This window comes from Stylophora pistillata, chromosome 4, assembly GCF_964205215.1.
Source record: "Stylophora pistillata chromosome 4, jaStyPist1.2, whole genome shotgun sequence".
Lineage (NCBI taxonomy): Eukaryota > Metazoa > Cnidaria > Anthozoa > Scleractinia > Pocilloporidae > Stylophora > Stylophora pistillata.
The window spans coordinates 32,849,724-32,862,008 of record NC_142522.1 but is presented as its reverse complement, the minus strand read 5'-3'; the positions used below and the strand labels follow the sequence as shown (position 1 = coordinate 32,862,008).

The 12,285-nt window shown below is 37.8% G+C and overlaps 1 protein-coding gene across 1 annotated transcript; it reads right to left on the bottom strand.

Annotated features, from left to right (window-relative positions):
• Positions 1–1,850: 1,850 nt before the first annotated feature.
• LOC111324490 (sulfhydryl oxidase 1) lies at positions 1,851–11,833 on the bottom strand. The gene is given in 12 exon segments (XM_022928058.2): positions 1,851–3,487; positions 4,316–4,432; positions 4,543–4,672; positions 5,302–5,457; positions 5,555–5,640; positions 6,659–6,718; positions 7,207–7,300; positions 7,628–7,730; positions 8,294–8,342; positions 9,278–9,378; positions 11,562–11,806; positions 11,808–11,833. Coding segments are annotated over 12 exon segments (1,881 nt in total). The 5' UTR covers positions 11,816–11,833; the 3' UTR covers positions 1,851–2,755.
• Positions 11,834–12,285: the final 452 nt, after the last annotated feature.

Sequence of the window (12,285 nt, the reverse complement as noted above, 5' to 3'; positions counted from 1 at the left end):
TCACATTAAAAGGTAGAACATCCTCCCACAATTCTTTAAGTTTAAACCAAACTTTAAAATTTGCAACGCATTTTAACAGCATTGATAGATTTGCAATGAGAGAAAGTGAAATAATTAAATTGAAAACACGTGCGAAAGACTGAAGAATTGCATAAAAAACGGACAAGGGAAATGTAAAAATTGGTAGTAAGTTATTCAGAGTAATCGTAGTTCGGATTTAGCTATGGCTTACTTCAAGAAAAATCTGTCTCGTTGCTGTCCCTGTCCACATTTAATCAGATAAATCTGAAAATGAACATTTTTTCCCCGCACCTTTTTTTCCGATCACAGCAAAGGATCTTTAAAAGGATCTACATTCCAAGACCGTGCATCACTTTGGAGGTATCTTGAAGAGGCTACGAAATAGTTGCCTGGAAAGATTGGAAATACAAAAGAGGAACAAAGAAACGAAGCACCAAAAAGGAAGGATGGACAAGATGCAAAAAAAATCTTATTAACAACAAAACAAAACTTTTCTCCGAGACCCTCAAATAGTACTTGGGCGGATCCAGGATTTAGTCAAGGAGGGGTTCGGTAAATTGTTCGAGGGCATACTCTCCCGGGAGATTTTGAAAATTAGGTCTTCAGAAACATGATTTCCAGGATTTTGAGCGACAATTTAGGGGGTTCGACGGACGGAAAAGGAAGCTGAACGGGAAAGAGTGGGGCGCACTCTCTCGTTTGGCTTAGATTGGTGTGCAGTCTTGACCGAATTATACAAATTTACTATTCATCCCCTTGAACAGGCCGTCCTTGTTAGACGAACCTAATATAAACCTCGGCGGAGACATTTGAAAAGGTGTGGAGGTAAGCGGTTTGCACCTCTGGTACCAACTTATTTTGTTAAATCTAACTCTTAAAACTTTGTCCCAGAAATCTCTCGACCTTTGTGTTCATTTTCAAATTTATCCAGATTCTAATGGATGGGAACCTATATTATTTCTGACTCGTTCAATCTTTGGCTAATTGTATAAGAATAAAAAACATTACGCCATGCGTACATGTTATGACCAAGCTCACAGCCTAAGTGTCCTATTCAGCTGTTAAGCGATAAATTATAAAAAATTTTCTACCACAGTACTAAACGCGCAAAATTCAAAAGCCCAAGGTTCGTGGATTAAACCGCTTTGTCCTCATGAGTAGCGCCGGCGCTAATTACCCACAATACATTATGGGCTTGTTTGGTTCCAATCGCCTCGCAGCATGCAGCAGGAAGTTCACAGAATTACCATGAGATGTGTTTAGGACTTCAGATAATTTCCGCAAAGGGATCTAAGTGTGTTTCAGTATGGTTGGTGTCTGAGTGTGTCTTGTGTTTACTTTCCTCCGTCTGGTATTTTTTCGTTTGTAATTGTCGTGCAAAGTAATCAGCAAACTCCTGTAAAGTGAACAGATCAGATGTCAGTAACAGTCTGTTGCTGTCTGTAGTACAATACACCTTTACTTGCCGTGTCCAGCACAAGCTACATCTACGTGAAGATTATTTACAACAAATTCTTCTTTAACGCTCAGAAGTGATGAACATGTACCTTCTTCTGATGTCCGTACATTATCCAAACCAGCAAACTCAAACTTATAATTATCATGTAGAAGTATTTGTCTTGATCGAACACCAATTTCACGTAACCAATTTAAAAGCAAATGTGTAGCAGAAAGAGGGGGAGAATTAACAATCGAATCTTGAGAGTGAAAGGGTTCAAAGCCGCCCATACTCAAGCTAGATCTTGCTCCTTAAAAGTGAAAATGATTAAGATATTCCATCTTGACGGCGCTCGATGCCAACAGTTAAGAAAGCAATTAATTCAGTGTCATTATTTCATTCATTACAACAATTTATTCTTTGAGGTGTGCTGAGTTCACGTCTGAACGTGATCAAATAAAACCAGCAGTGCTCGCTCCTAGTTGTCAGGGCTGATTAACTGATTCCAGTGTTGGTAAAATCACAGTGAATAGCGCTTCAAAACGCTCTTATATTTTTACCGTATAAGATTTAGATAACGTAGAATAAAATTGAATTCAATCTAAAACTCTATCCATCAATATATCATTATGTACAATGTAAAATTCATGGAACAATTCAATATGAAGCATTCTTCTTAAGATAATTTCGAACTTTGAGACGTTTCACTTTTCCAACTAAAAATATTTGCTTAAAATGCTTCCTTGCTCAAGGTGTTACAAAGGAAAGGTTAGTTATGCCAGTAAAATTCTACAACAGTTAGAGCTACAACTCATGGAATCTTTTTTTTTTCTTTTTTGAATTCAACATTCAATCAAACTCAAGGAAAATTTGAAAGGTGATCAAAGTTCTTTCTCCCTTCGATTTCAGACCAAGTTAGTTTCGTACATCCTTGAACAGACAAACAGAATCTTGTGATGAAAATTTTTGTTTTTTTAAATCTCTGCTCTTAAATTTTAAATTCCATTACAAAAATACATCTTGTTAAAATTTCACTTCCGATTTGCGACTACTTTATATGGTGCAATTAAAAATAACTCCAATAGATTTAGTCTGGGAAATAGTGTGCATTCAAATAAATAAATAAATAAAAATCATTATTAATATAGAATCAACAAGTTTTAGCCGGCAATGAAAGCTTTTGACGCTGTCACTTGCAACGATCAAAAAGAAAACAACTTTTGTCCATGTCAACTGAACTCGCTCGAATCAACAAGTACCCTGACGCCACGCGTCGCGGGAATTTTTCTGTTATGATTAAGGTGTGTGAATGTGAAGCCTTACGGTTCTGCGGCGCCTTCGTATAAAATAAATATACAGTGCGATAACAGCAAAAGCTATGGCAGAGTATAAAATCAGACACATGCTGGCGTCGACAGAGCTCAGACCGATTACACTGAGATGAGAAACAGAATGACGCTTGGAATGTTTGCTTACAATATCAGTGTCCTCGAGCTCTGGAGCAGATCGCGCTGGCGGCTTCTTAATCCTGATATTGTCCACCCCGTAATGGTTCTTCAAAAATTCCAACACCACCGCCTCATTCCACTGAACGTTGTGATCGTCAGAGCCTGGAACCCTACACTCCTCACAAAGGTCCTTAGAAGGAAATTGAATCTTGGGGTGCTTCGGATCTTCACTTTGGTCGCCAGCCAGTCGATCATTCACCTTGTTATGACCCCGCCACAGCCATAGGATTGCATCGTTGTGCGAATGGACTTCTTTACTAAGATTAGCGGACATCGCCGTGAAGTGTTTCCTACATTCCTCGCAGCTAAAGAAGTAGCGGATGAACTCTCTAATGCGAGAGAGAACATCCAGACCTGTAAGTTGGTGGCTTGAGCCGCAGTTGACGGTGAGCGTGTGGAATAAAGTCCATAAACTACACGGGTAGCCTCGGTACTCTGGCTTGCTACCAGAACAAGCCACCCATTTAACCTTTTTGGGTAGAGGATGGGCGTTTGAGCCACCGTCTAGTTTCACGTTCGCCTGCAAGTGAATCGTAGAGACACTGTATAATCAGTCACTGTATCACATGACTAAGCTCAGCGACTCGTAACTCCCCAAAACCTGTAAAATGTCGACCCTTGTGTATAATTTCAAAAAATTGAAATCCAATTTAATTTTTTTACACTGGGTTAAGGCTGAACACTTTTAGAGCAAGCGGTTCCTGGGCTGTATTGTGCAACTGCGATCAATACTCAGGCATGGCTTTGCATTCATCGTGGTCAGATTACTGACCCGAACTCAGATAGAGGCACACTGAGAAGAAGTATGGAAGAGGTGCTAGGGGATACCACTGCCAAGGTAGACTGGGGTAAACTTCAATCCTACGGGTTTACTAGCCCATTACTGTCGATAAGAAACGGCTAGGAAAATTTTACTCCAAAAGTTCAAGACGTTAGTCAATTGGTGATAACCTTCAAGAAATTCGTCAGGTTCCCTGACAGTTCTCAGCGACCCATCACCACTCCTGAATTGGGTTAGATCTTGTGAGAGTGCAATATTTTACCCATGAAAACAAGACAATGAGAACAACACGGCTGGAGCTCGAACTGAGAACTCTCGATCTGCAGTCAACCAATCAGCGACCGCGTCTAACACCGCGGATCCATAAGTTTCAGTTACCGCTTCAATCGAAGACTGAGTCATCTGACGTGAACTTTACCCGAAAGAAACACGGCTTTTTTTTTTTTTTTTTTAATTAAATTAAGCTGAAATCCAACAATAGCGGTAGGAGCCACTCACGCAAATCAGGCCACACTTTTATGTTTTTGGGAATCGGCTGAAGGAAAAAGTGCACCTTTAAGAACTCACCTGAGATCGCTGCACATTGTACAAGTATTCCGACCTGAAAATGTTCGTCCGCGTTAGAGGTAACTTGGCGTGTATGTTGTTTAATACCTGGCCCAGTGATGGTCTTCCAGGGAAACACTGAAAATAATTCAACATCGCCGTGAGCCATGGTTGTTATCGCTAAATAAGATACACAGTGCATCATAGGCAAGTAGTGAACTTCTACCAGTATGAGACTTCCAGTTTACCTTGGCTAGCATTCCAATAAAGTTCCTGAGTGCCAAGTACTCATTCCCCTGGATTATCGGCTTGGTAGCCACTTCAACGTTCAGCATAAAAGATAATCCACTTTCTAAGTCTTGCATATATACCTCGGAACTGTTTCAAAAAGTAGGGAAAATGCCTTTCATATGATTGTATGTCTTTCAAAAGTAGTTTGGTGAATAACATGTGTAGACTGTACGATTTTAACAGGTTTTTTTACGACCGACAGACCGACCGACAGACCGACCGACCGACAGACAGACCGACCGACCGACCGACCGACCGACTGACTGACTAACTGACATTCCATTCGTTCTGACGAAGAGAAAACGCTCAAAACGTCAGCTATTTTACTCTTTACGGTGGCCAATTTACAATTTCAACTTAGTTGACAAAATCAAATTAACTGACTGACGGACTGACTGACTGGCTGACTGGCTAGTTAGCTGGCTGAAAAAATGATTGACAGACTGAGCAACTGACGGAGTGGCTGACTCACCAATCAAATACCGGCTGGCTGATGGAATGAATAACTAAGTGACAGACTGATTTATGCACAAACTTGGTCACAAACAAGGTCATAGACTCATTTCAGCCATGGATAATTGAACAAATAACTGAAAACTAATTAATTGGCTCAGCTGATTAAAAAGACCAACATATTTGTAAGAAAATCAGTCAATAGTAAATTTTCTGATTCACATATTCATTTGATCGCACAGGTAAAACAAATAAGTTCCCACCTGCTTCCAGCTTCTTGCTTTCTTTTCTCTGCTTTTCCATGTAACCTCTTGTACAGAGTCATAGCCTCAGTGATTTCTGGGAGCTCCACAGAGGGCTTCACTCCTGGACAAAACTCTTCAAGGGACTTTTTGTAGCTAGCATGTGTCTTTTCATCACTGCACAAAAGAGAAAAAATTCCCGCAAAAAGGTCTCTGGTTATTCTAATCCTATGTGGCTAGAAATTGTATCACAAGAAAACAAGTTTTCACTTACTGTGAAAGTTCTTTAAATGTGCCTCTTCGACTGACCACAATAAGAGAAGGGAATTTCTTTATTGCATATTTCTCAACCAAAAATTTCTGTGTACAAGAGTAAAATGATTGATCAGTATTTTCTAAAAATTTGGAGTATGGAGACCATCAACTTACTTGATTACAAGGGGATGACCAGTTATTTCACCCAGAGCTACCTAGCTCATGACATCATAGGAGATTTAAAAGCCATGAAAAATATGCTTTCTTTGTTTGTTTTGTTACTCATGTGCAGTGACCTAGATTGAGTGTTAACCCTTTACACATCATATCAGTATGCAGGTTTTCTTAGCCGTATTTGTTTAACAATCAAGAGCATTGTTGGTTGGTGATCATTTCCTCTATTCTTGTGACCCTCATGTTTGATTCAGGGGGGACATTGTAGGGAGAAATCAGACACTAGTCAATCTTGGGGTCAAAGGATTAAATATATCTTATTAACCAAGCACGAGGGCCGTACTGGGAGAATATCGGCCCGAGGTCTTGACAGTACGGACCGAGGGCCGATATTCTTCCAGTACAGTCCCGAGCAAGCTTGGTTAATAAGAGATTTATCATACGACTGAAGTTCAAAGGGACACAAGTGCGGTATCATTCGGGACCATTGGGGACAGTGCCCGGTCCAATACTGAGAGAATATTGACCGGTAATAGAGTATTTTGATTGGTTGATTGTAGTTATTGGCCCTCTGACTGCCCGAGTCATGTAATAAGAAGTCCTTATACACATCATTTAGTTGGTAAATCTTAGCTACTTGGAATTTTTGCTGTGAAGACATCTATCAAGACGTCAAAATGTGCTGAGCAAGGGAATGGAATGTCCCTAAAATTTTCAATGCTAGCACTAGCCCCCCCCCCCTCCCCCCAATTCCAAAAGGCTTGAAAAATGAGCTAACCACCAACATAGAGATTCTCTAAGTTTAGCATGTAATCCTGGACAAGCCTCATAAAGTCAAAAGAGTGTCTGTAGAGGAGACAACTGAGCACAATGGTCCAACAGTTGTGTTTACCAAATAACACCACAAGACCATTTACAGCATGAATTAAGATAAAAGCTAGAGACTCACATTTCGACTCAAGACTCTTCTGACACCCAAGCCAAGGCATTTCATCATGTCTAACATGACCTGAAAAATAGGACAATCATTGTTCAACATTGATGTAATTTCCAATGACTTTCAGCTACTGAACAATAGTTTGATCTTTTTGTTTTTAATTAGTTTCATTGGTTAATTTTTTATTTTACCAGCAATAACATAATCTATTAACGATGAGTATATAAATCACAGTAGTTTGAAATTATCATCAGCTACAACAGGATATATATAATTATAAATTAATGCTACACAGTCAAAAGTAATATTAGAATGCTCAAACTTGTCACGTAGAAGATGCCATCTTTATCTAACAATGAATTCTTGTAACTAATTTACAAGGAATGTATCACAGAAAGAGGGGAGAATTAACGATTAGATCTTGTTTACCAAAGGTTTACTAAAGAGTTTCTAAACTACATGTCCGTCATCAAAACAACTGACTGCAGCAGGAAGCATAATTATACAATGAAGTTTTTAATCTCAGGGCTTGCATGTTTTTCAGTGTTGAAATGACTCACCTCACGACCAATGTATGAAGTTGGTACCTCAAAAATCAAGGCCAACTCATCATACGCTGTTCTACCTTCCACAAAACTGGAGACAAATTCTTTCCTGTGAGAAAATGTCATTGGGGCAATAATGATGCTGAATAAGTAAAAGCTTTAAAATACATAAAAGGGCAAGAAGGTAAGACAAATTTGTGGCAAGGATGCAGGGCTCAAAATAACAGCCAGTCAACAGATAATGTTCGGTCAAATGAAGGTTTTGTCGGGTCAGCTCCTTGGATGGCCGGACATTCTGTCATGTTGTTCATGCACATAAAGAAGAATTCAATTCCAAGCTAAGTTTAGGTTTTAAATACAATTATATCACTTTTCCTACAATGATTTGGAGGCTGCATGTATCAAATTATTTAAATTAATTTCTTAACTAGCTCACCCTATGGGTACAAAATCCACATCTGCCCGAATTAAGTCAAGTGTTTTTTGTACTTCAGCAACCTTGACCATTTCATGAAGAATACCTAGAAGTGTTCTTTCTCCTAATTGAAATGATGAAAATAAATGAATTTCAATAAAAATCAATAAACAAAAATTCACATAACTGAGCAAGATTAAAACTCTAATAAAATTCTCCACTGTGACTGGTCATCAGCAACCTCAATTTGAGCATTTGTAGCATATTGTGACATGCGTGCTTCTTAAGGACAGCATGGCCATTTGCATTATTGAGCATTCCCTTTTTACATTTTTTTTGTACTTACTTAATGGATATGGCTGCTTCCTTTCTCAAAGTTTGTTCAACAATTTTGATTTGTTGTAAACAGGACTTTCTCTTATGAAATTCAGTCTGTTAACATACTTGTGGTTGGAAAACTGGACACCTGCCTTGCAGTGGGCCCATTCTGTTAATCTCTTGTACATGTATGATTGCCAATAAAATTGGATTAAACTCAGTCCCAGAATCATTTATCAATGACATGCAGTAATCAAAAATCAAAGTAAACACTCCATGGAAATATTTCATATTCTTACTTTATATGACGAGACACACAAAAAAACAAATTACATTCCAGTTATCTTAATTGTTTCCTAGGAATCATACCTGTAAATGTTTTGCCTAGATTAGAACTTGGAGCAGATGCATTAAAAAACTGTTGGAGGAAAACATCAGCCAAGGGTGAATACAGTGTATTGAGTCATAAGTTTCCAGATGTGCATAGCAAATATTTTCTGGTAATTATTAGTAATCAGACTACCGCTATATATATAATTATATATTTCCAAGACATTTAACAAGTTAATCAATGAATTACCCAATGAGAGAAATGCTGCCATGTCTGGGTTAGTGAGACACCAATAAATTTAAAAAAATCAAGCCAAATCCTGCATCACCATATGTAATAATAATAATAATAATAATAACGGTTTATTCACAGTATATCCACATAAATAGGTGTGGCTCTTCATCTGTGAAGGCCTACGATACTAAAATTTAATATTAAAACTAATTTATAATGACTAACTAAATTGTAATAAAAACTATACATGAAAGTAAATATGCAGAATATATTGGTTGGTGGTGGTGGTTGTTTCTATATTTTTACAAGAAAGACAAAGCGCGCGCCTTCAAGAGCGCCTTGCAGAGCCTGCAGTATTCTTTAAAATCTGTGCAATTCCTTATATTTGCTGGCAATTCGTTAAAAATCATGGCTGCTGAAAGCTAAAAGGTGCCCTGTACAAATGGAACATAAAGCCTTGGAGCAACACTGGAAGAGAGATGCCTAACGGGTTTAACGACTTGCAAATTTAAATGGGAGGGCCAGTTATCAGAATACAGTGCTTTAAAAATAGTCTTTAGTAGTGAGTAATCCATTAGCTCCAGGATAGGTAGCCAGCCAAGATCCAAAATGGTAGATATACTGTTTACATATTTACAAGTGATGAAACTAGCCATGAAACTAAGTCATATGAAAACTGTGTCATGTGAAGTGTCATAGGGACCTTGAACAGTGACCTGTTCGATTGTGTGTCATGACCTTGGTCACCATACTAAACTAAGCACCAATAACTGGTGCATCACACTTACCTTTACAGAAGGATAACCTTCTATCTGATAATGTACACATGTTGCTAAATTACGTTCTTCAGCACAATCAATTGCAGCAACATGTATAAGCTGCTTCCAGTCTGTAAATTAAAGATTTTTAGATCAAAGTGAGAACACAACTATTATACAAAAAAAGCAAATTTATAAATTAGCTGAAGGTCCATGCTGAGGATACTGGTAGGGGTCCTCTGTTTAAACTTTTCCTAAATTTTTTTTTTTTTTTAAACAAGTTAGAAATGTGTTAATATGGAAAAAATGCAAAAGAATGAACAAAGTGAAGGACTAATAAACAAAACTGTTCCAAGACAGGTTTGATTTCATGAATATAATCATCAAAACAGTTAGCAAACTATTCCCAGATGGAGGTGACTTGTGGTGGGTATTTAGCGAGCCATGAAGTTGCAAGGTATATATCGTACTTTCCAATCACAATATCAATACAATATCAAGCAAACAAGAGATGAGAATATAAAAAAAATTTAGGGGGTTATCTTTTGATCCAATGCAAAAATTCTCAGAACAAAAATTAGTTTGAAAAGTATGATAAACTGTCAGGAGAATTACAAGAGAGATTCTTGGAGTTAGAAGGACTTCATGAAAATGAGACAGGAACATGCAAGTTAAAATCATTATGGAATCATGAACTAGAATGAAGACAAAATTGCCTCACTTCCCAATAAATCTATCTTTTTCTCCCCTTCTAACTCCTTTCAGTTATGCTTCTTTTCTTCTTCTACAAGCAAATTTTGCATTTAAACAAAAAACTAAGTACTTGAGGAAGACAGGGGAGAAGAAAATAAAAAATAGCATGAAGCCAACATATACAGACACTGCATATTGCTTAAAATGATAACAAATAAACATTCAACTTTTTCAACAGGCTTTGTATGTAATTGTATTTTAAGATGGTTTTGACCTGAAATTTAATTTAAACTAAAGCAGATACAATGTTTCCTCTCAAAATAATTGATATAACTCATGCACCAAAATAAATAATACGTATCTGCACACAAGCAATCATAATTAGACTCAATAATTACATTCTACATAAATTATATTATACATTTCAGTTGTTCAGTAAGACTAGCACAATAAAATATGCCTCTCTCTTACAGCAGATTTGAGCACTGAGCAAATTGATAAGGAAATGGTATTTCATTCTTGCAAAAATGGACCTCATTTTTCAGTGAAGCTTTCTTCTTAGGCAAATAGCTTTTGGTTCAAGAAGAAAGGCCCCTAGCCTTTCTAAATGAGACTTAAGTGAATATTCTTTTTATTGTGCACAAATTTGCCTCAATAATCATGGCTGATTTTCTTCCCAAGCTTAATGTTTTGATCGAAACAAGCAAACAGCTTCCATATCTTCCACATCTGGCAGCGGCTCGCAACAAGTTCTTTCTATATATCTAGCCTTCTAAAAGTTATTTATTTGGTTCGAGAAAAGACTTCAAAAGTAAACGAACAGACTTAGGTGAAAATACTTTTTGACGAAAAGACTTTTGAACGAAAAGACCGAACACCGTTCTCCGTGTCCATTCAATCGTGATGACCCATGTCATCATTTGGTTTTAAGACTTTAGAGAAAATCAAACGGAAAAGATCTTAACACACTGAAAGGATCAACACATAAAAAAAGATGAAAACCAGTAGAGCTTTTCCGCAAATAGGTTTTCGAAAACCAGCTGTTTACCTATAATTTAAATTAAAATAGACTTCCTCTTCTAATAAGTTAATTACGCCAATTTTCATCCCGTTGGCCAATATAAGGAATATAACGTATTTGGTTCCCTTTAGCTCTAGTTTTTCTTTCGTTTTAGCCTTATTTCTGCATCAGGCAACGAACAAGGGATGAAGATTAATAAAAAATACCCTATTAAATGTTTGGCGTTAAGTTCCCTTTTCTGTGTGACTGATGATTTATTTATCAGGACAAAGAAAACGAACTAGTGACGGCAGCTGACTGTTATAGTCTGTCTTGGATTCAAAAGATTGGCCCTGACAAAACATATTATTCGCTTCTTGGCAAATAAAAGGGAAGAGTTGGGAAAATGTGTCGCCCTGAAACAATTATCTTAGAGATCTCGTTCCCTCTTATTTCACGTCATTAAAAATAGATCACATCTAAACAAAGAACATTCGATCGCGAGCAGATTGATAGATCTTGAATTATCCACTCCTGTTGTTCCTTCCTGATTTCCTCAGTCATATCGCATCATATGTAACCTGCCATCTCGAAAAATACATCATATTCGTTAGGCCTCACCTTTTGCCATTTTTGCCAGTTTTTTCCATGTCGGAGCGAAGGCATGACAGTGTCCGCAAAAACTGGAATAAAATTCTACCACCCAAGCTGATCGGCTATTATGAATCACACTGGAGATTGTATCGTTTTCTAAAAGAACCATTTCATCGGCTGACGAATATAAAACGCCATTACAAAGTCTAAAAGAGAGGAAAAACACAAAACAGACTACAAAACAACAGGATGTGTTTCCTCTGTGTTCGGCCATTTTTCATGACGACCACGGTTTACCGCTGGTTGAGTTGAAGGCTCATAAAGTTTGGCTATCTAACAATTGGTTCATGCTTTAGCGTGCACTATCGAGTTATGGAGCACGTGGGAAGTTTGGTGAGCACGAAAGAAGCGTAACTCTAGCTTCTTGAGTGCTCTCCAAACTTCCCACGTGCTCCATAACTCGATAGTGCACAGCTGAAAGCATGAACCAATTGTTTTAGAACATAGCCGGTAGAATTGTGCATCAAATCCGACGGGAAAAATGGACAACAATATCAGTTGAAGCGAATCGTGACGGCGCTGATGCCGAGTCTCCTTTTCCTTTGTTTTTCTCTTTTTCTTCCTCATTTAAGAACTCTAGCCCAAGGGAATAGGTCGAAACATTGTCTTCGTTTTCGGACTAATAGGCCGAGTTTCTGTTTGTATCCATTATTGTCGCGAAATATATTATTTTTCCCGCGCTAAAAATCGG